Source organism: Triturus cristatus, chromosome 1_2, assembly GCF_964204655.1.
Source record: "Triturus cristatus chromosome 1_2, aTriCri1.1, whole genome shotgun sequence".
NCBI lineage: Eukaryota > Metazoa > Chordata > Amphibia > Caudata > Salamandridae > Triturus > Triturus cristatus.
The window spans coordinates 379,372,439-379,400,100 of NC_140580.1; the positions used below are offsets into that span (position 1 = coordinate 379,372,439).

The following is a 27,662-nucleotide window of genomic DNA, read 5'->3' on the forward strand; positions in this document are numbered from 1 at the left end:
CCCACGAAAACAAAAAATGCCCAAGCTTCGCCGCCATATACCCACACCCATTGTCCAAAGGCAATGCGATATGGATGAACTGGTCAGGCAAATTTGCATACGCCTTTCCACCTCTCCCGCTAATTCCATTAGTGGTAAGGAAGCTACAACAGCACTCCCTCACACTCATTCTGGTAGCTCCAACATGGGCCAGGCAGCCGTGGTACACCACACTACTACAGCTCTCAGTGGTACCACATCAAAAACTGCACCTGTCCCCATGCCTCCTAACTCAGAACCATGGAGAAATCAGGCACCCGGACCCAGCTCAGCTCAACCTTGCGATCTGGCTCCTGAAATCTTAGAATTTGGGTACCTTAACCTTCCCCCTGATTGCATGAACATTATCAAGGAAGCCAAACGTCCTACCACTCGAGCATGCTATGCCGCAAAGTGGAAGAGATTTGTGATTTACTGCCGTAACAATACAAACAACCCTTTAGATGCATCCATACAGCACATCATATGCTATCTGCTCCATCTTCACAGGTATAACCTGGCATATTCTTCCATACGCCTACACCTAGCAGCGATTGCTGCTTATCTACAAAACAGACAGCATTTATCACTGTTCAGAGTGCCCGCTATTAAAGCCTTTATGGAAGGTCTTAAACGAGTAATTCCTCCCAGGGCACCACCTTCCCCTGTATGGAATCTAAATGTAGTTCTTACAAGGCTAATGGGTCCGCCCTTCGAACCAATGCATAAATGTGAGCTACAGTTCCTCACCTGGAAAACAGCTTTCCTCGTAGCTATCACTTCCCTTAGAAGGGTTGGTGAAATACAAGGCGTTCACTATACAGGAACCTTTCTTACAAATACATCACAGCAAAGTGATACTTCGTTCAAATCCAAAGTTCCTGCCCAAGGTCATTTCCCCCTTCCATCTCAATCAATCGGTCGAATTACCTGTCTTTTTCTCGCAACCTCAATCTGTTGCGGAAAGGGCCCTACACACACTCGATGTTAAAAGGGCTTTACTGTACTACATACAGAGGACACAACCTTTCAGGAAAACTAAACAATTGTGTGTTTCCTTCTCTCCACCACATAAAGGCAACCCCATCTCTAAATCAGGGATAGCTAGGTGGATTGTAAAGTGCATACAAATTTGCTATCAAAAGGCAAAAAGAACATTATCTGTTCCACCTAAAGCCCACTCTACTAGAAAGTTAGGGGCTTCTATGGCTTTTCTAGGGAACATACCCTTAGATGACATCTGCAAAGCAGCCACATGGTCAACACCGCACACCTTCACAAAACATTACTGTGTAGACGTGCATTCCAGGCAGCAAGCTAGTGTGGGCCAGGCTGTACTAAAGACACTTTTTCAAACCGCTGCAACGGATACCGGTGGTCGCCGCTAAGGTTGGGTACTGCTATATAATCTATGCTAAGTGTACAATCTGCAGCTCATATGCCTCGAACGGAATATGCTACTTACCAGTATGCATCTGTTCTTGGCATGTAGAGCTGCAGAGTTGTACACGCCCAACCGCCTCCCCGGCTACCTGTATCCGTTTCAGTCCATCTTATTTAGATACAACACACATGGGTTTCTCACTGTTATTACTACGCTCCATCATTTCCCTGTTGGCGAAAAACAATCTGAGGATGGAGCCGAAGCCCATGCGCAGTACGGACCGAAGGAGGAGTCACCGAACTCGTGACTTCCAAAGACTGTCCAAAGAACAAAAACAAATTGCAAACATCCGGGCCCAACACCAGATGGCGATCTATGCTAAGTGTACAACTCTGCAGCTCTACATGCCAAGAACAGATGCATACTGGTAAGTAGCATATTCCTTCTCACAGGGAATTTGGTTGTAGTAGTACAGGGAAGAGTCAACCATGGAATATCGCATGCTTGGCAATGCTGTACTAAATGTCGAATTTGCACTTTGTAATTACCAAATACGAATAGCAAATATACCAGAATCATGTTGGGGCAGGAAAGTACTTCATTTGCATATGCTTTAGTCTCTTCACATTCTTCTAAAGGCTTTCAAAGTTTCACTAAGGGTGGCCCGCTGATCCTTTTTCTGGTTGGTACGTAGGATACAGATAGCCCCTTACTTCTAGAGAATGGCAGTGCAGCCATCCCCATACAGAGAGAATTTCTAAAATAGGTATCTGAAATCTGGTAAATTCCTTATTTATGACTTGTTTGTTGTGACGACTGTGAATTGCAAGTTCAGAGCACATTGGCACGTTGAGGTCCTTTGGGGGTCACCTCACAGCTTAAGATTGCTTGAGTCGCCACATAGCCAATCTTTAACTCGGGTAAGGTAGCCAGTTTGACCTAATGACTCCTTTCTTCCTAAAGTGGGGAAGGAATGTCTGCTCCATGAGGGACACATGAAAGACCTCTCAGCAGTCGCAAATGTTAAAGCATTAATGGAAATCTCGTATGTCAGAATCTTCTTCCTCCAGAGGTGAGTTGTGCCTTCTGGCAGGGGTTATGGATGTATCTCAGCTGAGTATCTTTCAGTTTGGTCTGGTAACTCATCGTGTAGGCTTGCTAGCTGGATCAATAGCATGTGGAGCTTCTATCCAGAGGCAAGTCTGTCTTCCTTTTTATTGTGAGAACCTCCTCTGTAGGGATTGTTAGGTTGTCACCCCGTTTGGTTTTCCAGTTACAATGGATGATTTATTGCCAGGGGTTCTGTTACAGTACAGGATTATCTAGTATTTTCTACTTTCTTCTTAGTCCTTTGGATGGTCTCGGAAAGCTGATGAAGTCTGCTATGTGCCTTGGGTCACCCTCTGACATTCTGCTCTCTTCCCCCGAATCTTAGATTCTCCTGCTTGTGTTTCTGGCTGAGTCAAAGACTTTTTTTTCTGAGAATAAGAATTATTTTCCTTCTCTTGTAACCCTGTCCTCTAGATTCCGAGAAGCTTTGGTTTGCATAATTACCATCAGTCCCACTTTTGTCTGGTGACTAAAGTTTTTTTGTTTGAACTAGTGAATATTATTCCTAGCAGGGACTGAGAAGAAGTTTCTTCTTTCGATTGAGGACTGCATATTGAATGCAATGATTGTCACCCTTATCTTTCAATTTGGGGTTCCATATACTTTGTTGGTAATTCTCACTCTGACAACTTGCTTTGAATTTGAAGAATTTTAATTGTCCTTTTCAATTCTTCAGCTTTCCTTCAATTCCCGTGTTTGGTTTTCCTGCTTTGTTACACCTCTAGACCTACATGTTAATCTTTGCAAGAGCTCTTTCTGAGGCTTCCCCTTTCGATTTGTATTAGTACTTAATCTGCATACCTGCTGCTGCTTGTTGTTTTTTCCCTGTTCTACTTATGGCCAAGGACTTTGGTGGCTTTTGTTTTCTCTTTCAGGCTAGACTGATCTCACTGTGAATATTTCTCTTCTTTGCTGCGAGGGTCATGTGACTATTCCTTAGTACTTTTTCTGCTTAAAAAGTTTAGATTTGCACATGTTTACCCCGATGTACATTTTGGCCCACTGGTTCTATTGTGCAGCATTCATGGTGGTCCCTTCATTTTGCGATATGCCTTGTTGAACAGCATAAGCTACTTGTATCCCCTTCTATTCATGGTCCTCACCCATCCTTGCATCACTTACGTTTATTTATAGTTCCTCTAAGCTTTCAGTTGTCCACCTGGATGCCTAAGGATTTTTCACATACTTTAGGAATGGAAGCTGCTTAGTCCTATATTGATTATCTCTGAGATAGTCTCCGGAATCGGGCAGATCTCTTTATCTTGACATGAGTACTGAATGAAAAAGCGATGGTTGTTGTCCCTCTTGTAGTGTAAATTTTGGTTTGACCAATGGTGCTTGGTCTTACCTGCCAGATTTGGAAAATGTTATGCCTACCCACGAGTCCTTAAGAATAGTTGCTATTCGAGTATGAACTTAGTTACTACAAGTTGTTACTGTACTGGTTTTCCTTAGCAGCCTCCCCATTCCTACCTATGACCAACCCACTTTTGGGGGTAGGGTCTAGGCATAGCTGAGACATTTTCACACCCAAGATTCAAGTTTCACCCTATTTTATGCTGGGCAAAAGGTTATCTGATGTGTTCGGACTTCCTGCAGAGCCATCTCGCGTGTCTGGAGTTGGTACATTGTGTACTACCAGTAACTGTTGTCACTATGGTGAGGAACGTGTTCTGTGTTGGTGACCTAACCCCCACAAAATGAGGTCCAGAGCAAGTGTGGTGAGAGTTTGCCACATTGGTTATCAATTGGAACTGCTTGGGGATGCAGAAAGGGAGAAGAACACTGAAAGTTGGCTCTATGTGTTGGTCTTCTACCAGTTTCCCTGTGCACGACTTATAAGAGTTGAAAAGTCTGATGTCCTTCAGAGTAGAGTATGGTCCCACACAGTAAACAAAAACTAGAGGGTTCAGAAAAAGTTCTCTTTGCTAGACTTGCTTTGAACAATACCATACCACATGCAAAAGAAATTGGTTATGAGTAGTTGAGCATTAGTTTAGGTATTTTATTTTGATCCTTTCCCAATCAATCCTTCCTTCTTTGACTTGGGAGTTGGGTCCCATACAAAGCAATACTTTCCTACATTAACCAGTTCGATGACTTAAGTGATTCCCATTTATTGTTGTAGGCTAGTCTCCCTTCACACTGTGAAGGTAGAATTGGGTCATATGGATAGTTTTGGGCTTGGAATATAACGGATCCTTTTGTGTGCTGATGGTGTTCGGTTGTTGGGGTGGTAGCTGCTTTAAGAATAAATGTTCCGACACTCCTCTCCTTGGCTGTTCTCATTCCATGTAGAGTATGCAGCATTTATCCTTCCTATCCATCACATTTGTTATCAATTATCTTTGATATTTATTTAGCAACTGTATGCAGCAGGAGAGAACCGCATGGGGACAGATGAATCAAAGTTTAATGCGATCCTGTGTGCCCGAAGCAGGACCCATCTCAGAGCAGGTGAGTGAAAAATGCACCTTCCATATGTGTGGATGTTAGCAGATTCCACATTTTTGTATACCTCTTGCAAACTTGGGCCACCGTGGCTGCGTGACCACTTGGCATTTGACCAAAGATGGGTACTGTTGCACAGACAGGCAGAGTATTTGCTGCCTGTTGGGTGCAGATGTATAAGGAGCAGATCTTCTGATTACTATTGCAGTCGAAGCCCTATTTTTTTTTTTTTTTTGCTGCACCTCAGACTGGGAAGCAAAACGTTGATGTAGTTGCAATAAATGTAAGAAATGACACACCCTTTGCCTCGTGCTTCTGATTTAGCTGGTGACTTAGCTTTAGGGTTCTCCCCCGATGCCATGGACTTTGTTAGATTTGGGAACCTATGTGAGATGCCATTAATTGTGTAACCGAGCAGAAGATCTGCCCTTCATGGATCATGTTTTAGGTCCCTGCTTCCATCACTTCATCGCAAATTAGCAAATGCCAATTAGGCTGCTTGTTTTTTTTTAGCAGGTTCGAGAGGCAGAGGCAACCACAGGGCTGTCTTGACCTGCACATTTAGGTGGGGGTTGCTTTTTCAGTTCTAAATCTCAATTAAGGATTTATAGTTTAAAGACCTTTATGGTGAGACATGCCCCCTCAGTGGAACCCCATCCTGGAACATTTTCACCTGCTGTCTTAGTTCCACCTCAACAGACGGCTCTTTCTACACAGGACTAATTAGTTCTTGTTCCACCTTTGACTATTCCAGTACATGTTCCATATTTTCAATACTCCATTTTATCAAATCCTTGTCGGATCTTCCCGCTCGCCACCAGAGCCAGGTACCCTAGCAACTAATCTGCTAAATAAATACATAAATAAATCCAATATTTCTAAAGCGCAAACAATTCACCCCGAAGGGTCTCAAGGCTCTGGGGGCTGTCGGGGGAGATTAAGTAAGCTATTGCCCAGAGGCAAATGATGCTGAGCTGATCTGCCGCCGGGGATTGAACCGCGAGACACGCGCCGGAGTCAGCCACTCTGGCTGCTGCACTATTCCTCTCACACTCCCAGAACAGACATGCAGTCATACAATAGACAGTTGGCTTGTGCCGGAAAGACATTGAGGAACTGGTTGTCAAACTCTTTAGGAACAGAAGTCGCACCCAGGGCAACAACTTTTTGTGCTCTTGTGGAACAGTCACAACCTGCACCTTGACAATCACAGATCATTTGCACATCACTTACTGCACTCTATTAAAACAAGCACCTCATCTATGACTCGTGTCCCAATCAAAAACAATAAACCATTAATAAATGATAATGGCTTTTTGCCAGCAAACATTACGTAACCATCAAAAAATGCTAAATCTGAATACCACTTTTCGGTGAAGAGGAATTTGCATGTTTGTAGCTTCCATGCCACACAACTTTTGCACTATTCTCGAACAGACATGCAGTCATACACCTCTCTTGATGTTTAGCGAAGAAGCATACAGTCACAAACTCAGGAATCGTCTGTCGCAAACACACAGTACAAAAAATATTCAATCCTACACTGCACTCCACTGATTGTCACACACTTGCCTCTTTCATGGAACAGAGTTGCGCATAATAACTGCCAGTTCGAGTGTCAGAACAGGTATTTATTTACAGGTTCCACTTGGCTGTCAGGGTTGCATAGGTCTGTCACGGTCACCAAAACAAGAGATCATCCTAATTTAAAGAAATAAAAAATTACACATACCATTGCTTGCCTGTCACCTACAGAATAGGACATGCACCTAACTTGACAACCTCCTAGAAATGCAGTTTCACACTAGTTCTGATTTATGAACACTTGGTGCTAAATCCCAATATGACTGGTGCAAAACTGACTCTCGAGGTTTCTCTTCTAATATACAGTTGTGGTTGCTGATTACCAGGGCCGAACTGCCCATAGCAGGCACCAGGCCTTTCCCCTGTGGGTTTTGGACCCCTTGGGTCATAGCTGCAATATTGATCCACTGTAACAAAAGCTGCAGTGGTGAGACTGGATTGGTGCTTCCAACTAGCACCGCCCTGCCACCCCTTCCCCGGGTGCCGGCCGAGCTGTTTGCCAGGGCTGGTTTCGGAACCCACTCCGGCCATGCGGACTACACTTGAATGTTGCATTCACAGTGGAGACACAGTTATGCATAGAACAGTTTACTGTCACAACTTGACCGAACAGTCTCTCTCGCACACATAACCACTCACTACAAATCACTACCTCGCTCTAAAAGAACTATCATTATGTGCAAGACATTTAAGTGTTGCATAATCGACCAAGTCAAACTACAACAACGTAGCAGAACAAACATGCAGGCTTTACATGACACCCAGATGCTGTCCTTCATAAAAACTGAACACAATCCTAAATTACACTCATCCGAGAACAGAAAAGCAGCCACAAACAAGACAACCAAGTGTCAGGCGCTTGCAGAAGAGACCTGTTCTGGAGACTGCATCACGTTTGAAGAACACACATTTGTTCATGACTCTCTGTAAAGCACTCTAATATAATGCAAACATGACCCAAGAGGGTATCAAACTTTAAATAAATGCTACCTGATAGTAACACTGCCACAGCTCAGACATGCAGTCTTACCCAAAACCTGACCTCCATAAAATCTCATGCGTGTCTTTTCTGGGAGTGTAACCCCTTCACAAAACAGAACCACAGTGTGCCACAGTCGTGTCATTTGTGATGGTTCTGTTTTGTGAAAAGTCTGGTGACACATGATTGTACAGTCATACTGCCCTTCCCTTTTTATTACCTTTTTAAGTTCAATACAGTTACGTGCCAGTGTCACTCTACCATGCTCACTTCAGACCTCATCAAACGCTTCATTGTGCACCATCTACCAGTTCGCCTTGTCTTAACTGTTTCATAGTCACCACAGGAGAATACGTTGAGTGTATTGAGCAATTATATTCAACATATGTTCTAACAATTTGTTTTTTACGTTTTTCCACAGTTTTCGATGATTATCAGCGAACGGTCAACCGAGATATTGAGAAGAGCATCTGCCGTGAGATGTCTGGAGACCTGGAGAGTGGCATGCTGGCAGTGGGTGAGTGTGGACTTGGCAGGGGAATGGTGGTCATGTCTGAAGGAGAACTTGGGTGAGGGGTGTTCGGAGAGTGGAATTTAGTCAGTGTGTAAAACCTGGAGAGTCATGCTGGCAGTGGATGAATGAGGGCAGAGCTTCATTTGCAATAGAATGAGTGCCGGTGCCCTAAGCTCTGCTCAGAAACCCACAGCCAGTGCTTTCAAACTCCTCGCATCAAGGCTGCCTAGTTTTGATTCAAGCTCCTGGCTCTTCCCTCCACTACGAGACACCCAGTCTCTTTATCTGACTCATATAGGTTCCTGCTTTTTCTCTTTGTGATGGGTCTTCCCTATTTCCTTTTTGTCTATTTTTTCTTCTCTAGCTAGAGGTCCATGTTTGATAAGTGCCAGTCCCCAAAAATTAGTGCTGGTGAGCCCCACTAACAACCACCAGCTCAAATTTAGCACTGAGTGAGGGGTTCAAGAATGTCCTACAGGGACTTGATGAATGTGGATCTGGGAGAGGCATGCAGGTGAAAGGGGACCTGGGAAGGGAGTGCGGGCAGTAACTGAGCGAAGCATTGGGAGTAGCATGCTGGCAGGAGGGGAGTAGGATCCTTAAGAGGGTTATTCTGAAAGTGAGAGGGGACTTCGGTGGTGGCATGTTAAAGTGTGGCAGTGCTGGAGTGGTGCAGAGGAGTGGGGAGCCTTAACAAATCTTTGTATGATGAGTGAGTGAGGAGCTGGAGTGGGGCCTGACAGTCGTTGAGGTGTGCGGTAGAGTGGGCATACTGTCAGTGGGCTAGTGTTGGTCCTGGCATGCTGGCAGTCGGTATGCAACGTTGCGTCTGGATACTCGATGCTCCGCCTGGACAGAATCATTTGCTCTGCACTTTGGACTCGGGACTTGGCTGAAACACCTGGCACTTGCTGATGAGGCTGCCTTTCCTTCATTTCTGACTCCAATGTCGCCCGGCGCTTCCACGGTCTGCATCAGTAGTCTGCGCAATGTGCTTCTAGCCTGGTTACCCCATTCACTGCCTTCTAGGGCCCTACCAGTGATGCCTTTCACTCGGTTTACCGATAGATCCCCCCACCCTAATATCCCTTGCACCCCCCCATTACGCCCTCCCTGGAGCTGGTCTCCCGGAATTAAAAACATTCTCCTTCAGAGCATCTGCATTGATTGTTAAAAGCATAGTCCTGTGCGGAATCCTGGAAGGCTTTTTATAAAATGTTTGCTTTTCCTTGGAAAAGCCAGTTCATAAAAAATTGTTTGGGCATGAATGGAAGGCATCTTGAGTCTTGTTAAACCCCATCCCCCGCCATACAATAGTAGCATGTAGGCTATACAAATAATGCAACCCAAAACCTAGGCTTTCTACTGATTCCTATGTCTATAGAAGAAAGACTGATCATTTAAACGCCTTACCTCTCTAGCACTGTGTAAAGGCTTTCTGTTTCCTTTCTCCTTCATCTGAAGGACTGAAGCTGAAGAACCAGAACCTTTTGGGCCTGGAGGCGCAGGGTACGCCCAAAGTCTCCGGATTTCACCTGCTTCGCTACACAGAGACACGGGACACTCTGTCGGCGTTAGAAGATCAGATTTATTTAGCTGCAGCTAGTACAGTTATCCTAGAAGTACACAGAGTAGGTTCTCAGGAGACTGCCACTTCACTCTGTGGCGCACAGCGTTAAATACTATACAAGGTTCGGACATTTTGATCCAAAGCCCTCCCAGAACATACAAGAAAGAGCCAATAAGGAAAGTTAGAAAACAGGATGGAACCAATGGGAAAAGTTGGAAAACAAAAGTGTCAGATGACTCGAAGAGACCTCTCCTCCAACTATGTTTGTCACCCCTCCCTCAAGCTAATTCATTAACAGATTCATAACTAACTTGCAGGTGGCGAGATACGTTTGTGTGTGTTGGAGGACAGTCGTGAAACGAGAGAATGCTAGCAGAAGACAGTGAAGGCCAGTCGATAAGATAAGGTCAGGAAAGAATAGTGTGAGCCAACAGATAGTTGAGACGCGGATTAGAAAAGCCAGACAGGGATTAATGTACTCTGCTAGTTCTAACACCAGCTTTGCAAATAGAGGCCGAAGGCGTATTTCGACACCAGGCTACAGAAAAAGCAGAATAGACTTTGTTCGCCGTGCTGCCTGAGTGATGGCAACACAAAATGGCGGTGGGCCAGAAAATGGCGGGTCGATTCGATCGCGATCGAAAATCGAAGTTCCTCAAAGCGCAAACCTTTTTTGCTCCAAAATATTTACCATTTTAATTGTATGACAATACGTTGTGATTAATTTTAAGGGCCAACAAATTAAGCGGTATTTTAAGACCTTACACAATTATATCTCAAACAATTAACAGTAGCACTGGAGAAAAAAAATAACAATATAAATAGGTAAGTAGCTAACATGAGAATCTTAAACACATCTTCTATGTTAATCATTTGGATTAATTCCGCACTGTGTAAATGGCAAAAAAGAACATCTATGCTAGCATTTTCAATCACTTTACTATTTTGATAATAATGTGTCAATAGTGTATAATTGCAAATTGAGTTGTATAACCTAATTCAAAAAGATGTCTTGCACAGGCTTTTAACCAAATTTGCCAAAAGCAAAATCATTTGAGTTCTCTGTTTATTTAGTAACTTTCCAAAGAGCTAAATGCCACCTTTTAGTCGTTTCATATTACTGATAAAACCCAAGATCTTTTATAAAAAAAATTTAACTTTAGAGCTAGAGTTGCGATATAGAAGTCTCCATTCATATCCAGTGACCTAGCAAAATGGATCCAGGCTAGCAAGTACGAACTGATAGTTTATTTCTTAGCAATGTTCAGGACTATGCATTTCGCCATGTTATCACAAGACACACCTCTTAAGCCTCCCATTTTACCAGCCTTGGGTGCTGGAAACGATGCCTGTGGGACATGCGTAGCCTTGCTGAAAGAGGGGAATGGTGCTCTCCTTTGTCCTTTTTAACAAATGGTTTTCCCTTTGGTCATCTGTTTGGCAGTAACAGTTTTTGTTTTGGTCTGTTCCTTGAAAGCTTTCTGGAGTACACAAGTCCGGTAATAACCTCCTCAACAATTAATGGGGTTGTGTGTTCCCATTTCGAAGCCCCACTGGGGGTCACACCACCCACTGAGTGCAGTGTTTGTGTGCTTTGCTGCTACTTTTTGCCATTTGTACTGCGCCTGTCGTTTCTGTCATGCATGCTTAACTGACCAGTGTGTATCTCTAATAATTTCTTCATACTGTACGTCTCCCCCAATCTATTCATGTGTTTATGGACAGGGTTGTGAAATTATGTTGCATCTCGCACCTGCACAAGATGTGACATCAAAATTAATTCAGCTTTTTTTCCTTTTCATTGGTCCTGTCAAGTGTGTGTTGGTTGTTTTTATGTTTTTTACTCCCCGAGGCTTGGTGCAACGTTTTTAGAATGGTTTGGGGGTAGAACCATTTGGAATGTAATTCGCACTTAATATAGCAAAGCCACCCCCTGGGCAGGATGGCTCCTAAGATGTGAGACCAGGGGTGAAAGTTGCTGTGCGAGCCAAATCTTGCTTTTGGAACTACATTCAAGATACGCTAATAGCAGCTGACAAACCAAATTGTAGAATTTCACTTTATAAATTAAAAGAATTACTGTGTGTGTTTGTGTGTGTACGTGTGCCCGTGTGCGTGCATGTGAATGTTTGTTTCTCAATATTTGTGTACCCTTGAGACTAGTGCGTCTTTTATTTTTGCCATCCGTCTTTTATTTTTGCCATACTGTGCAATTTCCATACAAAATACTTTTCTGGTAGCTGGGAACTGGACAACAAAGGACACGTGCAGATATTCCCTTTTGAGGCACAACTCTTGCGGTAGGCATTCCTCAGTCTGCTTTGCACCAAGTTCCCTATTCTGCAGTGCGAAGTATGAGGCCTTCAGAAGCACGGGTGGTTCTGTGGAAAGTCTGCTGCAAAGCAACAACCACTTTGGATAGGACTTCAGCCAATGCATGTTTTTCCTTTCTTGGGCAGAGTTCCACCCTTGGTGAAGCAGCATCATGACTTGAGATTAGTGGTGTAAGTGATGACACTTTAGCCCAACCTGACTCCTGATTTGGGTTTCTTACCAATTAGTGATTTATTTTGGTGGAATAGTTTGTTGGGCTTCACACAAGCAGAGACCTCCAAGGCATGCAAACCTTAACGTGTTTGTCATTGTTAAAACCTGTGCCTTTAACGGGCCTTTGACTGTAGCACTACCCCCCCCCCACCCCCCCAGGGATTTAGTGGCTCCTCCATATACTAAAATGGCCTCCAGACATTCCCTCCCACCGATAGTGCAACCTGCTTTATCTGTCTACTGATAATCTGGTTATTATTAGTCTAGTATAGGGCCCTACAGTCAAAGGTCCTGTTGACGGTAATTGGTCAAGAATCTTTGGCATTCTAACAGGCACGGGGCAGATTACCAGAATCTAGCTTCACATCGATCATGGCAGTATTAGGTTTAACAATTTGTCATGCATCCAGATGTTGACTGCTTCAAGGCAGATTGTGGTTTCTGGAGCAAATGATATACTGGCATGGAGAGATTTGTTATCTCACATCTGTTGGGTGAAAGAGGGATGCTAAGTATAGCTTAATGAAGACAGGAAGGAGTAACAAGCCCCTGGGAGACCAACATCAAAGATAACTCGTTAAGTTGACGCTTGCCCCCTTATCTTGACCATGATGGGCAGCTTTGACTAAGGTTAAATCTTGCAGAATGTATCAAAAACCATGTGTACTTAAGAACTCTAATAACTAGAGCAGTTTGAAAACCAATGTGAATTTTACTAGAAATAAATGTTTGCATTATTTCTTTTTTTTTTTTTTTTTTTGAAGCCGTTTATTACAAAATTCAAAAAATATACAAAGATGGGCCTACAACCTTCAGGCCGGCCGCTAGCAAACAAAAGGAGCATATGATACACACAATAGCGCGCATGCTGCGGCAAAAGGAGATGTACAGGAGTTAGCAGCGTTGATAGCCACACCATCCGGACCCCACATAACGGTTTCTTTTTAATATAAGTAACAACAGAAAACAAATCCACAAGGCAACCCACAATCGGAAACAGCAGCATGTGCTCCCCTAGAAGGGGGACCCTACCAGTCCATAGGAGTATCAAGGGGGGGAAAAGGTCAGGACAGGGACTAGGTGGACTCAGTGCCCGGTACCGGGGAGATAAACCGGCTAAGGGGACGGGGCAGGAGACTGATCGGGCAATAACGGCGGGGTACAGATTCCCCCGCGGTAGGCGTTCCAGGGGCCCCATACTTTCACCCATGTCCCAGGCTTACCTCTCGCAACATACACCACCTTTTCCCGAAACATGCACCAGTCCATGTTATCCTTCCAGGCCGAAACAGTCGGGGACCTCTGGGAACCCCACAGTTGGACAATGTCGCGTTTGGCCACCATATATCCCAGAGTCACCCACCACGTCTGCGGCGCCGAGTAGTCGGTTGGTTCCCACACATTCAAAAGGCATCTCCTCGCTTTGGGCAGCAGCGACACACGCGTAACCACCCGTAGGACCTCATGCACACCACGCCAGAATCGCTCCACCTCTGGGCATTCCCACAAAATATGAAGAAAGGTCCCCAAAGAACCACACCCACACTTACACAACCCGTCCACAGCATAGCCCATACGCAATAGCCTTGGCCCCGTGATGTAGACCCTATGGAGTATCTTGAGCTGGACGAAGCGAAGGCGGGCCGGTATGGCCACCTCTTTCGGGGAGGCCACCGCAGAGACCCAGTCCTCGTCGTCCAGCTCCAATCCATCGGCAACCCATGCCTCACGAAGGTTAGTCAGCAATCCCGAGCGGTCATTGATAAGTTTTTTATAGATTAATGAGATCGTGCTTTCCGGCACATGTCCATCCAGCACTCTATCCTCCAGAGGGGAATACTCCGGGATGGAGGCAACGTCCGGGAAGACGGAGCATAGCGCATGACGGATCTGCATATACCGAAAGTACTCCCTGTCCTGCAACTGGAATTCCGTCTGCAGCATCTCGAACGTTTTGAATCCCCCCCTCGTCCAGAGATCACCCACCCTGCTGATTCCTATCATGTCCCACTTCTCGAAGCCCTTCGAGGTCCACAGGGAGCCCAACTGCTCAGATGCGTATAGTGGCGACGCCCGGGTCAAACGATCCTTCCACCCCATCGCTACATTAGCCGCGTGCCACACACGTACCATGACACGCGTGGGGCCCGTCAGACGTGCGTCGAGCGAGCTGGAGTAAAGCGCTCGATTATAATCACCACCCGGCAGTAACATCTTATCCATTTCAAAGGCCGGGTATAGAGCGGGCCCGTATAGGCCGTGATTAATCGCAGCCAGCTGGGAGGCCCAATAATACCGTTTGATATCCGGGAGGGCAATCCCCCCGTCATACCACGGGAGCGTCAGCTTCGCCAGGGCGATACGCGGTCTCCCTTCCCAGAACAGGCGGCGTTGCAAACTCTCTACCTCGCGGAAGTAGCGCGCCGGGACGAGGTCCATTGTATTCTGCAGAGCGTACAGGAAACGCGGCAGCGACATCATCTTAAACAATGCCGCCCGGCCGAGTGGCGAGAGCGGCAAGCGCCTCCAACGCGCGACATCCTCCTTCAGGCGCTGGAGGGGGGGAAGCAAGTTCTGAGCATACCGGGCCTCCGCGTCCAGGGTAATGAAGACACCCAGGTACCTAAATCCCTGCGGGGCGATCTGGATAGGACAGCCCCGCGGAAGGATAGGAGCCTCCCCAGAGAGGACATACACGCACGATTTAGCCCAGTTGATGACATGGCCGGAGTTACGACCAAATGAATGCAAAACATCAACCAGTACTATCAGTGATTTACGTGGGGAAGCCAGATACAGGAGAATGTCATCAGCGTATAGAGATACGCGGTCCTCATACTCGGGGGTCCAGCGGAGACCACGGATAGAAGGATGCCACCGCAGCCACTCCGCCAGGGGCTTCAAGGCGAGCGCGAAAAGGAGCGGCGATAACGGGCAGCCCTGCCGCGTGCCTCTGCCCAGCTCGAACGGAGCCGACACTCTACCGTTCACAACCACCTGCGCCAGTGCCGCAAGGAACATAGCACGGAGATGCGGCGCCAGCGTATCCGGTCGCAGTTTATACAACTCGATGGGAAAACCATTAGGACCCATGGCCTTGCCGGAAGCGACCGAACGTATGGCGAGGGCAATTTCTTCGGAAGTTGGAGCGGCGTCCAACGACACTCTGTCCTCCTCCGAGAGGGAAGGCAGCGCGATATCTCTGAGCAGGGCATGGGAATCCTCTTCAGAGCGGGAGGACACCGGGGAGTACACCCCACGGAAATAGTCCGCAAAGCAGGAGACAATTTCTTCCGGTTCAGTGACACACACACCATTCTGTTTCTCAATCAACGGGACAACTCGACTCGCTCTCTCCTTTTTGTCCAGCCACGCAATCAATTTACCAGCCTTATCACCCACATCATACAGTCTCCCCTGTTGCTCTCTACTGAGGCCCCTGGCCGCCTCCGTGACGAGGGCCTTATAGGCCGCTTGCTTGAGCTGGAGAACATGTAATTTGTCATCCGTCACCCCACATTCTAGATCACCCTCCAACTCGGCTATCTCCGCTTCAACACGGGTCACCTCCTCCTGCTCGCGCCTCCGGGAGTGGGAAATAAGGGACAGGGCCTCTCCCCGGAGTACCGTCTTGAACGCCTCCCACAGTGAGACCGCCGATGACACAGACCCCACATTCTCGTCAAAGTAGCGCTTAAGGGATTTAACCAGCTCTGCGCGAATGGTGGGGTCACGCAGGTACCAGGGATTAATCGGGACCACCCTACCCTCTCCCCTCGGAAGAATATCAAAGTGCAACAAGAGCGGGGAGTGGTCCGAAATACCCCGTGCCAAATGGCGCACCTCTCCCACCCTCCCCACATAAGCCGCCGGAACCAGGACATAGTCTAGCCGTGAGAGACTACCATGAGCCCCTGAATGGAAGGTGTACTGTAGCTGCGTGGGATGTTTCAAACGCCAACAATCCACCAGCCCCAAGGTATCCAAGAGGCCAGGCAACCACGCTTGGGCCCGGGGGAGATCCCTAGGGGGGTGACGATCCACAGTTCCGGAAACCACAGCATTAAAATCCCCCCCCACCACACTGTGGAGAAGTGTGGCTCACTGGTTAGAGTAGGCAGACCTGGAAGCAGAGGTCAGCCCGGGACCAGGGTTCAATTCCTGGCTCAGCTGGGTCTTGAGTCCATAAATTGTCCATGGACTCGATAATTCTCGCTCCAGTGCATACTCAATTCATGGGTTCACACTCTGCGACTCTGGGCAATAGCTTGCTTAATCTCCACAATGGCCCCTCGCGGCGGGATGCCTGGCTTTCACCTTGTGGATGCCCTGCTGGGTTATCTCACGGGAATACCAGGACGGGTTCCCTAAGCAAGCGCTTAGAGACCTGTTGGTGATTTGCGCTATATAAATATCTGTACATTTACATTTACATTACATTCACTAGAATCCCCTCCGGAAGGCCAAGAAGGAGGCGCCCCAGATCCGCAAAGGTGGTCGTCTGCAGCCCCGGCGGGACATATACCGACACAAAAACGACCACTCTGCCCTCCATTCTGCCCACCAAAACCGTGTAACGTCCCCTGTCGTCATGGAGCACCTCATCAATCTCCAACGGGAGCGAGTTCTTAACCATAATGCCCACACCCCTTGAACCAGACGTGAAGCCCGAATGGGCCACAAGGCGGTAGCCCCGTCGATTCATAGCACGAAAGGAGTTGCCAATGAGGTGCGTCTCCTGCAGAAAAACTATATCGGGCGAAATTCGCTTCAAAAACTGCAGGACCACACCTCGTTTTATCCTGTCCCCCAGTCCATTAACATTCCAAGACAACAAACTCAGTCCCCTACCCCCCATCATAAACAGAAGCCATCACTCTTCCCCCAGAGAGCACTTTAGAGATAACACAATGATACGTTTGCCTTGTGGTGTAAACGAACAACACCCCACCCCAACCCACCCACCCCAACAAAACTCCCCCCTCCCTGCACCCCTGCATTAGCCCGGACAGCCCCCCCAACTTGCAGTGTGCCAGTCGCCCCTATATAATGAAACTAGCTAGATAGACCCCCTAGAGGAGGAAAGAGTACCCCTTCTAGACCCCACACAACCTCCATGGGAGGGGAAAGAACAAAGACAGAAGCTTGGTCGAAAGTGGCATCATATTCGTCCAGAGTGAGGCCCAATATCGACCCCTCAGTCCCGATCCAGTGGGCCGTCCCCTTCCGCCGCCCCCCCCCCCGCCATCTCGATCACGATCCCCAGACAGAGTGTCCAGCCAGTCCCCGGCCGCTTCGGGACGATCAAAAAAGTGCGTGCGACCATCCACCTCCACTCGCAGCTTGGCGTATTTTAAGTTCATGTCCCGAAGTCGGCGTTTGACGCTCAGGAAGCTCAGTCTCTGCTTCTGGACCGCTTGGGTGAAATCAGGGTAAAAGTTCACCTCCATATTTTCCACCTTAACCGGCCCTTGCAGTCTGGAGGCTTGCAGGATCGCGTCCCTGTCCCGAAAGTTAAAAATCCGGGCAATGAGAGGTCGCGGAGGGGCTCCGACCTTCGGCCTTCCCCCGGGAACTCTGTGGGCCCTCTCCACGGCAAAAAATTTACTCAGTCCCCGAGGCTGGAGATGGGTAGCGATCAGGTCCTCTGAGAATAGATCCGCCGCCGCTTCCTCCCGTCCCTCGGGTACTCCGATGATGCGGATGTTATTCCTCCGGGCCCGACTCTCGGAATCCTCAAGGCGCCGATCCATAAGTGCACTCGCCTGACGAAGCCGGCGCACCTCCGTTTGTAGTGCCGCCACCTCAGTCGTGAGGCCCGATGCTGTTTGGGCCAAAGAATCAACCCGGTCGTTGGTCTTAGAGAGATCAGCCCTCACCAGGCCAACATCCACGAGGACCGCGTCGATCTTATGTGCCAGGGTGTCGAACCACTGGCCCACCGAGGCCTTCATCTCGGCAATGGCGCCCATGACGTCTTGCAGAGTCAGATCCGTGGGCAAGTCCGGGGCATCAGAAGGGCCCTCGGAGGACTTGTGCGGTCCGCCGGGAGATCCCTTCTGGAGGGTATAGCGGTCCATGATGTTGGCCTGATGTACGGCGCCACGCCGGGTCGACTTGGTCTTTGACCGATCTCCATCTTGTTTCGTGGCCATCGCCACAGGTCTCACAATCGCACCAGCAGCGCCGTAGAGGGTAGGCAATCAGGGCCACGAGCTCCGGGGGGGCCACCCCAGATCGGCGGGGTGGGTCACAGCCGGCAGGCAGGCAGGGTCTCCCAGCGAGGCCACACCAACACAAAGAGCTCCGCGATCTCACTTGCAGAGACGGCAAGAGGGTGTGAAAGCGAAAGTGCGGGGTACGCGACTCGCCAGGCCCGGCCCGCCGTTGTTGTTCACTTTGCCACTGGGTCACCCCCCAGCGCAAATCCGGGGTCCGGCGAGAAGAAGGCCGCTAACTTCAATCGGTGCTCACTCCGGCACCCGAGGTCCAATTTGAGAACGGGAGACGGGTACCACCTCAGCTCAGGCTCACCAACACAGTCCCCTCAACCGAGGCAGGATGAATACAGGATAAACGTAGGAGGTTGCGGAGGTCCTCGGGAGCCTCGCACCTACGCGGCCATCTTGGTTGCGCGCTAGGCTCCTCCTCCAATGTTTGCATTATTGCACCACTTCTCCACTTACTGTATCAGACAAATCCATTTAGAGGCTGGCTGATTAAAGATTATGGGATTGGTCTGGAGTGTGTTTCTGCGGCAGTGAAAGGTCATAAATGTTGGGTTTTCCAGTGATCGAATGGTAGTAGAAACCGCATAAGGGATCAACAGTGGGTCAGGGGCTTGAGCCATCTTATCACCTGCTCCATCGTTATATAGTGAAAGCTGCCCATGTAGAGCCATCCAGGGTGTAAGCAAGACCCTAAGAGCCTGATGTTTGTCACTCGGGCCGATTAACTTGAAATTGGAATCCATACCAAAGTTGTTCAGATCATTTGGTGATCACGTTTGGCAAAATGAAACCGGGTACAATTTTCTGCTACTGTCCAATCAGAAATAACTAATGCCTTTAATTTCTCTCTACAGTTAAATGTTTGAAGAACACACCAGCTTTCTTTGCAGAAAGGCTTAACAAAGCAATGAGGGTATGTGTCCTGTTATTTCATTTATTGTGTAGTAGTCTATAACTATTTCAAGTGGCCTGTATTGTATGTAGTGTATTTTGTGACTCCAGCGATGAATCTGCAGCCTAAAACGCAACAGAGCAGATTTACTTCAGGCCGCTAAATTGATATTGGGAGTCCTTGATCATAGTACATGCTTGGCTCACGTGCACCTTAATTTGTGCTAATTACTACACCAAATCCTGTGTGGGATCATTTGTTGGAAACAGCGGTAGCATATGAAGTCTGCCCTCCAATGACTGTGGTTGTTCTATATACTTGGATGTAAGGAATTAAAGGAAATGATTACAAATTTTCAATGTAGATTCTGAAACTTTAAATCCGTTTCTACTTGCTATCAGGAAAGCCTGACAAGCCCGCCACTTCCATTACCACACTGATGCTTCTGAGTCAAAATATGTGGGCACCTCACCCTCTTCTGTGCTTAGCCTCTAAACATGGGTTAGCTCTTAGTGGGTGCCATACATATTGCCTAGAGCTGTTTTTCCATGCCAGCAATGCTGATTTTAACTTGTTTAAATTTCCACCTTTTCTCCCAGGGAGCAGGAACTAAAGACAAGACCCTCATCCGGGTCCTGGTCTCGCGTAGCGAGGTGGATCTGCTGGATATCCGCAAAGAGTACAAGAGGATGTATGGCAAGTCTCTGTACACTGACATCACTGTAAGTATTACCACCCGATTCAGCAGCCACTTGAATGGCACATTCGCACTAAATGAAAGTGGCGTGATTTGTATAGTGCGACAAGGCACTGAGGATATCTTTGCACTTTTGAAACACCCAAACTAGGCTGCCAAATTAACATGGTGCTAGCTGGAAAAACCATGAAATTAAGCGTCTTGTAGTGGAAAAGTGTGTCAACGTAAGGCCTTTATTAGATGTGGCTAAATAGTCACCAGGGAGATGCCCACATGACAGCTGGTGGTGCACAAAAGTTTACTGAATATTTTCTAGAGATTGCATTGGCACTATAATTAAACTGACTGAGTGCCACATGCAGAGTTGATTTCCAAATTATGCACGTCATTTTCAGCCTATCCCATGAACACTATCTGCTTGTCATGATGTAGTGAAAATCTCTGGTATAGATAGATACCTTCAGCCTTGCTCCGCAGGGCTTTGCCACAGGACCTGGCATTACATCCAGCTTGCAGCAAGTGGCCAGCCCACACTGTGTGTGTTCTAAGAAACATAACAAAGAGATTACAACTTTTTTTTGTTTACGAAAATGGGTGGTCATAACCAGACCCTTTTTGGATTTTTTAGATTTTTTTTATTTTAAGTCAGAAACTTGAGTGGCAAATGGCCATGTGAACAGGGACTACTTTTCGAGATTTCGCATGCAGTTTGTCCTAATATTTTCAATTTTTTTTCTTTGCCAGTATTGGGATTCTGCTCTCCAAACCAGATAGTTTTTGGCACTCTATGTAGTAGAGTGTTTTGAAATGAAGACGAGTGTGGTTGTCCTCTTGCTTCTCGTTCAGGAGCCGCTTTGGTCTCCTGTACCTCCTTTCTGCTGGCACTCCTGCTCTTTTGTGTCCTCGTATGGTCACGCAAAGTCTTGCAAACATACCTGCATGCAGCTCTTTCAGGTGCCTTCTTATTGTTGCTGTTACAAAGGAATACACCTGTGCATCCTCTACTAAATGTAATGAGAAAGAGTTTGCAAGTGGCCTTCCATGCATTCATTTATCGTTCACCTGAGCTGTGTGAAGAATTTCACACACAAAATTGTTTATCTGAGCAGATATCTTCCCACTGTTGATGGTGTCCTATTCTTCCTCTTTAAAGGCCTAGCACTCTGGTACACATTACTACTCTGACCCTCCCACAAGCCCAGGCTTGTGGATGCATTTACTATTTTTTTTTAGGCTGCTGACAACCGGGATGCCTCCTTGCCTCCCTCTATGAATTGTGTAGAGGTTTGGGGAAGACTGGACCTTTGTAGTGTGTGTATGTGTTTTTATTTTTCGTGGCATTTGCAAAGTTGCATAATTTGAGCAGTAATGGTTGTGATCATTAGTACTCCGGCGCCATGTAAATGCAAGTGGTGTACCTGTTGGTAACAATGGTTCTTGCAAGCTGCAGACTGGATGCTGCTAACAGAGGACAAGGAAGTATCCCAACTCCAGCTTCTTCCTTTCCAGTACTTTGTTTCCATGACTGTCAGGTGGGAACTTGCAATTTTATCCTCGATGACGTAGCTGGTCATCTGCATGTAGGCATTAGCCACACTAGTGCATTCTGGGAAGAGAGCCAGAGATGCCCTTCCCAGAACCCCCCCTCCCCCCCGTCCGCAATCTTGAGGAGCCTCTCCATCCATCAGAAAGATTGGTGGATAAGGTATTGTGACATTTTAGGTACAAACACTCAAAAGCTGGTTTTGTCTACTGGCTATAGTAATTCAATTTCCCTAGCTGTAAGGCACTGTGCGTTTTGCTGTGCAGGATTCTGGTTAAATGTATTATTTGTCGCCATGATTCCTTTATTTCAGGCCTGTTTTCAGAGTGACCTGTTTGCAAAAGGTGTGTTGGATGGCTTTGGACCTTTTATTCTACCCTTTTCAGATCACCATCCGTTAGCAATCTGAATTAGTATATGTTTGCAACCATTGTTGAACTGTTCCGTATGTCTAGTAACTGGATTGCGAATGTATTGTGTTTTCAGTATCTGTATTGAATTGGTGTTCTCCATCATTTACAGAACGCTAATAGTAGATATTGAGGCTCTGGTTGTAGCACAATATTGTATTGTACTGTTTCATTGTGTATTACAGATACTTTCTGCTGTTAAATTCCCATTTGAACTGTACCAATTTATCAAAACCTATTTAAAGTGTTGTGTACTCACAACTGTGATTACTGTGTTGTACTTCCTTGACTCCTTCTACAGTACCTCCCTTGAGCTAGGCCTGGACTGCTTGACCACATCTTTTGAAAGGGAGAAGGAGGCCTAGGAGACCATCCTTCTATCACTGACCAAGTACCTAGAGTTTTAGTTAGTTGAATACCAGCACCCTACCCGTGACCATGCTTGTTGTCCCTGGAACTGCATAGGCTGGGGAAAAAACGTGACATGCTTGATCTTGGCTTTCATTGAGCACCAGTGACACGTTAAGATAATATCTGTTATCTGCACCCACTGAGAGGGATTCTTCTAAGGAGCTTCCATGTTTGTAGAATGATAAATATACCCACAACAGTTTGAAGAAAGAAAACTGAAGCGTTTGCCCCACATAGTGACCTCAGTCCGAGCCTAATCACTGGTCTCGCAAATTTAAAAGCCGGGACCTATCCGGCGTCTAGCGCGACAATATGCACCAAAACACTATTAGGTTAGTTCTTTCTGGCGTACTAGTTATTTTCAGAAAAGCATGCACGACCATCGAGTTCTTATGCAAACTATGAACTCTTAAAAGAGACGGCTACGTCAGTTGGCTCAAGCTTCATGAGGAAGTATTAGTTGAAGAACCAGCCTTCTTTTCCAGGAGCCCATTATTCTAGGGGTCAGGGTGGCTTGTATATATAATCGGAAAAAGTGTTTGCTCTTAACTGATGTTAACCTTATCCTTTTGCAACTAACGTTATTCTTCATTTTCATCTTTATCTTTTTCTTCTTGTTACCAGAGCGACACTTCGGGAGATTATCGGAAGACCCTGCTGAAACTCTGTGGTGGAAATGACTAAAAGCAGCATTTATTTTCTACTAGTCACTAGGGTGATCAGTAAATGTATTTTTAAATGTAAAATGTATAGGTGCACCCCCTGTAATCGTGTCTTTTTCTGAATCCTGTAGAGTAAACTGTTTTATTCTTAGTTTTGTTCTTGGCAGTCTGGTCCATGACCTTTTTCTTTTATTTGCCAAATCTTCAGCTCTAACCCAAGGACAACTGTTGTGCCATGGTTTTGCTGGTTTGTCTTGTGGTTGTTTAATCTTGGTTAACCACCCTTCCTAGATGAGAACACATAGACAACTAGGCAGATGATTGGCGCAGAAGCTCATAGGAGCTTCATTTGCTACCTCTACACTTCAGAATATCATTGGCTGAATCTAAACCCAGGCCCTTGTCTTTCTACACATCTGAGAGCTGTTGCTTGCACACAAGTGCCTAGAGCCATTTGGTTCCCTTTGTGCACTATCAATACTGTTTGCACCATCATAATGGTTTTCGATGTTGCTGGAGAAAATATATCTCCACCTTTGCTGGACACCTTTTGCAATGTAGACCTTTACCGCCACACCATCTGTGCTGAAATAAGTCTGAAGCGTTGTGACTGGCTGGACACATGGAAAAGGTTGCTGGAAATGCTTTTATACCCCTATGTGCAACATTCACAAGTACCTCTCTGTATCCACCCTTGCCCACCATTATTTTCCGTTTTCTATTGTCAACTAGCATTTGTAACCTTCTCTTTGATGCAATCCCACTGTGGTTTACTCTTCACTTTCCTTATTTTTTCTTGATTTGCAAAATCCCTATTCTCTGGGCTGTGATGGAAACCATGCATCGTTCCTATCCGCTTTTTAGTCAAGAGCTGGCCACACGTCTGCAGCTTGGAATAGTTTTCGAGGAGGGTGGGATATGAGAGCCTTTCGTAAGTCTCAGATGTGTTTGGAGGCCATTGTCTCTCACAAACCTTTCCACTTAAAAGTAATACTCCAATCATTTCAAGTACTTTTTTTCTTAACATCTTTGGAAAATTTTGTGCTTTGCTTGTACAGTAGATTCTGGTTTCTCTGCCTGGTTTCCATCCAAACCCACCATTCTAACTCACCTTTTTGTGCCATTGAGGATGGACACCATGAAAATCGTAAGCGGTTTGTGAGCGCAGAATATTTGCTGTCCCCTACATCTTTTGGAACTGGTGCTTCTACAATATGGACATTACTTTCCAACAATGTGTTGAAAATGACTATGCAGTTTTAGCAGAATGTGTTTAAACGGAGTGAGCACAACTTGGTGCAAAACAAAGTTTGCTGGATCTGTCATCTACTCACAGGTGTTGTGGATTGTGCCTTTCAACTGATGCATTTACGATTGTAGAATTAAAGCCATGTACCATCTTTACACGCTTGTGCCCTTACTGTGATTCTTTGTGTCTGTTTTATTCTGTTTTGTGCATGAGAGAAAGGTAAAAGTGGGAAAGCTAATGCTTACCAGTTATTATTTTTTTCTACCTCACCTGTTCAATTGCAGCTCCACTCACAAAACCTTTTGCAGCAACGTCGTGTGTACAACACTTAAGTAATTGCTTAAACTGTCATCTGACTATACCTAGAGATTGTTAGTCACACCGATTGTTAGTCGTTGATGTTTTTTCTACTGTGTTGTGTATGCATACTTCATTGGCTGGCCTGAAAAAAGTAAAGTCAAAACAGTTCAAGAAAAATGGCGTGGCACTGACACATTGATTCAAGTTCCGATTGTATCATTCGTTCCTAGCGCATGTCAGCACACCTGGTCCCAGTGCCTCTTAGTTCAGCCCCCACAAAACACCGGACCTCGGAGACCAGGAAGGAGAGGCTGTTCCTCATATGCTGCTGTCAAATTGTGATTAGCTTGGCCATGCTATCAGAGACCCTGCTGCAACTATGGCACCCACTTCTCAACCCACCCCCTAGTAAAGACTATTGACGTTTACGACCACCTAACTATGGCCTGGGCCCTGACCCATTTTGCCCATCTTTCCGTCTAGTAACTCTCCTCCTCCCCTCCAGTGTCCCCCCACTCCTCAAACATCCACTGTTTCTCCTCTACCTGGCCCATTGTTGCAGTACAGAATTGGATGCAAATGATTTAACCCTTACATCTTAACCAGTAGGATTCGATCTGTAAAATCTATGCTTTGTTTGTGTTTTTAAAGCTTCTCTGCATTGCTGCAGAAGGCCTGTTTTCAACTAACAGGGCAAATTGATTAGTACATTTTAAATATCACTGAGAAATGTGCATATTCTGACACATTTCTTAAATACTGGTAGAGTGAGGGCCCAGTGTTGGGAAAATACTACTTAGAATAACATCTGTTCATAGCGTGTAATGCTGTGGATTAACATGCATCGCATACTCCTGCCATCTAGCGCTAGGCTCAGCATTATGCAAGGAGCTTTTGCTCAAAGAAGTCTCATGAGATGAACTCCTGGTGGTGTATATTGGACATGGGCACCAACTCCATGCTAGATTGTTTTTGGCACTGTGGTGAGGGTATATATGAAATGTGTAAGCAAGATATGTAGTCATAATCTAGAGTTTAAATACATAAAGCAACATATATCTGCAAAAGACTCTGGCTTCCGGGTGCAAAGAGCAAGCACATGTGGATCTACAGCACTACACACTATGAATAGAAAACAACAACGTTAGTAGCATTTTCCTTCCATTGCAAGTGTGGCTGTAGATGAACATCCTTAGCATAGACTATAAAGCAGTGCCCTTCACACAAGTGGTGGCTAGCGTGTAGATGATGCAGATGTCTAGAATAAGGCCCTTAACACTGTTTGGCCTAATGGAGCTTGCTGACGGGCCAAGGTGTCCACAAAGTAGTGCTTGGTAAAGGCGAGTGGTGTTCACCAGGTGGCTTCCTTACAAATATCCGCTAGTGAAATATTTTGTTGGGAGGTCATGGTTGCTCCTGTTTGTACAGGGTGAGTGCGCCCTAGATGGAGCAACTAGAACCCTCTTTGTTCTGCGGTAGCAGGTCTGAATACATTTGACTATCCCCCTACCTATGCCTGCCTTTGAGATGGAAGCAGATCTGATTTAAGGAATAGTTTAGTCCTCTAACTGTAATACACACAATAGCTCTCTTGTCATCTATCGTATACAGTGCTTTCTCCACAAAAGAGTCTGGTTGCAGAAAGAAGACTGTGAATTCTGTGTTCTGGTTAAAGTTGAAGGGTGATACCACTAGATCTTCCCAGTGACCCTCACCTTGTGACCATTCACCTGCAAGGCACTCTTGGAGGTGTAGCCTTTGAAGCCTTGCATGGGGAACAATCGTGATACGGGAGGCCATCATCCCTAGAAGGCACATGTCTGTGGGCATTGTGAGCTGTGGATTGAGCAGAAAAAGAGGTAGCAGCTGCTAAAAGCTGTGACTCTTTCCTGATTGGGGTAGTCTATGCCGTTGACTGCATCTAAGACAGACCCCAGGAAGGATTGAATTTGTGGGGTTTTCAGGTGGGACTTAGTAGCATTTATGAGAAACTTTAAACTGGGACACTGATGCCTTAGTGTGTGCTAGACATTGTGGCTTGCTGCGACTCTTGATCAGCCAATAATTGATGTAGGAGAAGGTGTGAATGCCCTACCTTCACAAATGTGCAGCCACAACTGCTAGGCACTTCATAAACACTCCAGGAGCAGTGGTGACTCTGACAGGAAGTACTTTGAACTGGGGATACCCCCCACCACAAAGTGAAGGTACCATCGATGAGTAGGGTGGATGGGGATATGGAAGTAGGCATCCTTTAGTTTGAGCTTTGTCATGAAGTTTACCTGATTGAGGAGGGGAATGACATCCTGTAGAGTTGTCAAGCAAAAATGTTCTGATTGGATGTACTGGTTGAGGGGCCTGAAGTTGAAGATGAGCCTAAGAAAGCTGTACTTCTTGGGTCTAAGATGGTAGAGTAGATGTTGCTTCCGTGGAGTTGGAGGGGCCCCCTCTCTATAGTACCCTTCTTTAGGAGGGTGGGCACTTTTTCTTGAAGGAAGGAGAGGTGTTTCTTGCTGACTATGTGTACGGGGTAGGATGTTCGGAGGGGCTATGCGGGGATCAAGGCATAAGATGTGTAAGATGATAGATAAGATCCACTTGTCGGAAGTGACTCCCTCCCAGTGGGAGTATCCTCTTCTGACAAGTGATGGGTGGATGCAGAGGAAATCACTGTTTGGATGTAGCTGCTCATGTGCTGGCACCACCTATGCCCTTACCTTTGTTAACTTTAAGAGCCTCTATTAATCCCCCCCCTCTCTGCTTGCTGGTGGAAGGACTACTGCTGCCTCTGGCTGGAGAATGTTATCTTGAGCTAGGAGAGGGGCTTTGTTGGCGGCCTGGGCAGGGATGCATTTGAGGGTGATGTGGACCTACCCCTTGCTGTGGTGGTAGTAGTGTAGAGTTGAAGGAGAAGAGGACTGGTGTGTCTGTCCTTTGGTTTCTTTGGTGCCCACTTGGGGGGCGGTAGCCTGGAAGTAGTTCTTTCTTGAAGGCCAGTCTCTTTAAAAAAAAAAAAAAAAAATGCTTCTGAAGGCAGTTTTCTGTAGATTTTGCCTGTGGCTAGGTGGATGAATGGACAGTTCTGTCTAGTTCTCGATTCCTGCTGGAGCC

The 27,662-nt window shown here is 46.5% G+C and overlaps 1 protein-coding gene across 2 annotated transcripts in view; it reads left to right on the plus strand.

The window, feature by feature from the left end:
- The window catches only part of ANXA11 (annexin A11), a 158,484-nt gene extending 134,078 nt beyond the window's left edge, over nt 1-24,406 (plus strand). For both annotated transcript variants that reach the window (XM_085604977.1, XM_085604986.1), the window contains exons 11-15: nt 4,876-4,969; nt 7,948-8,043; nt 19,242-19,300; nt 19,879-20,001; nt 22,965-24,406. In XM_085604977.1, the coding sequence (XP_085461103.1) occupies nt 4,876-4,969; nt 7,948-8,043; nt 19,242-19,300; nt 19,879-20,001; nt 22,965-23,024 (432 nt within the window). In that variant the 3' untranslated portion in view covers nt 23,025-24,406. The remainder of the gene's footprint in view (nt 1-4,875; nt 4,970-7,947; nt 8,044-19,241; nt 19,301-19,878; nt 20,002-22,964) is intronic.
- The last annotated feature ends 3,256 nt before the right edge of the window (nt 24,407-27,662 follow it).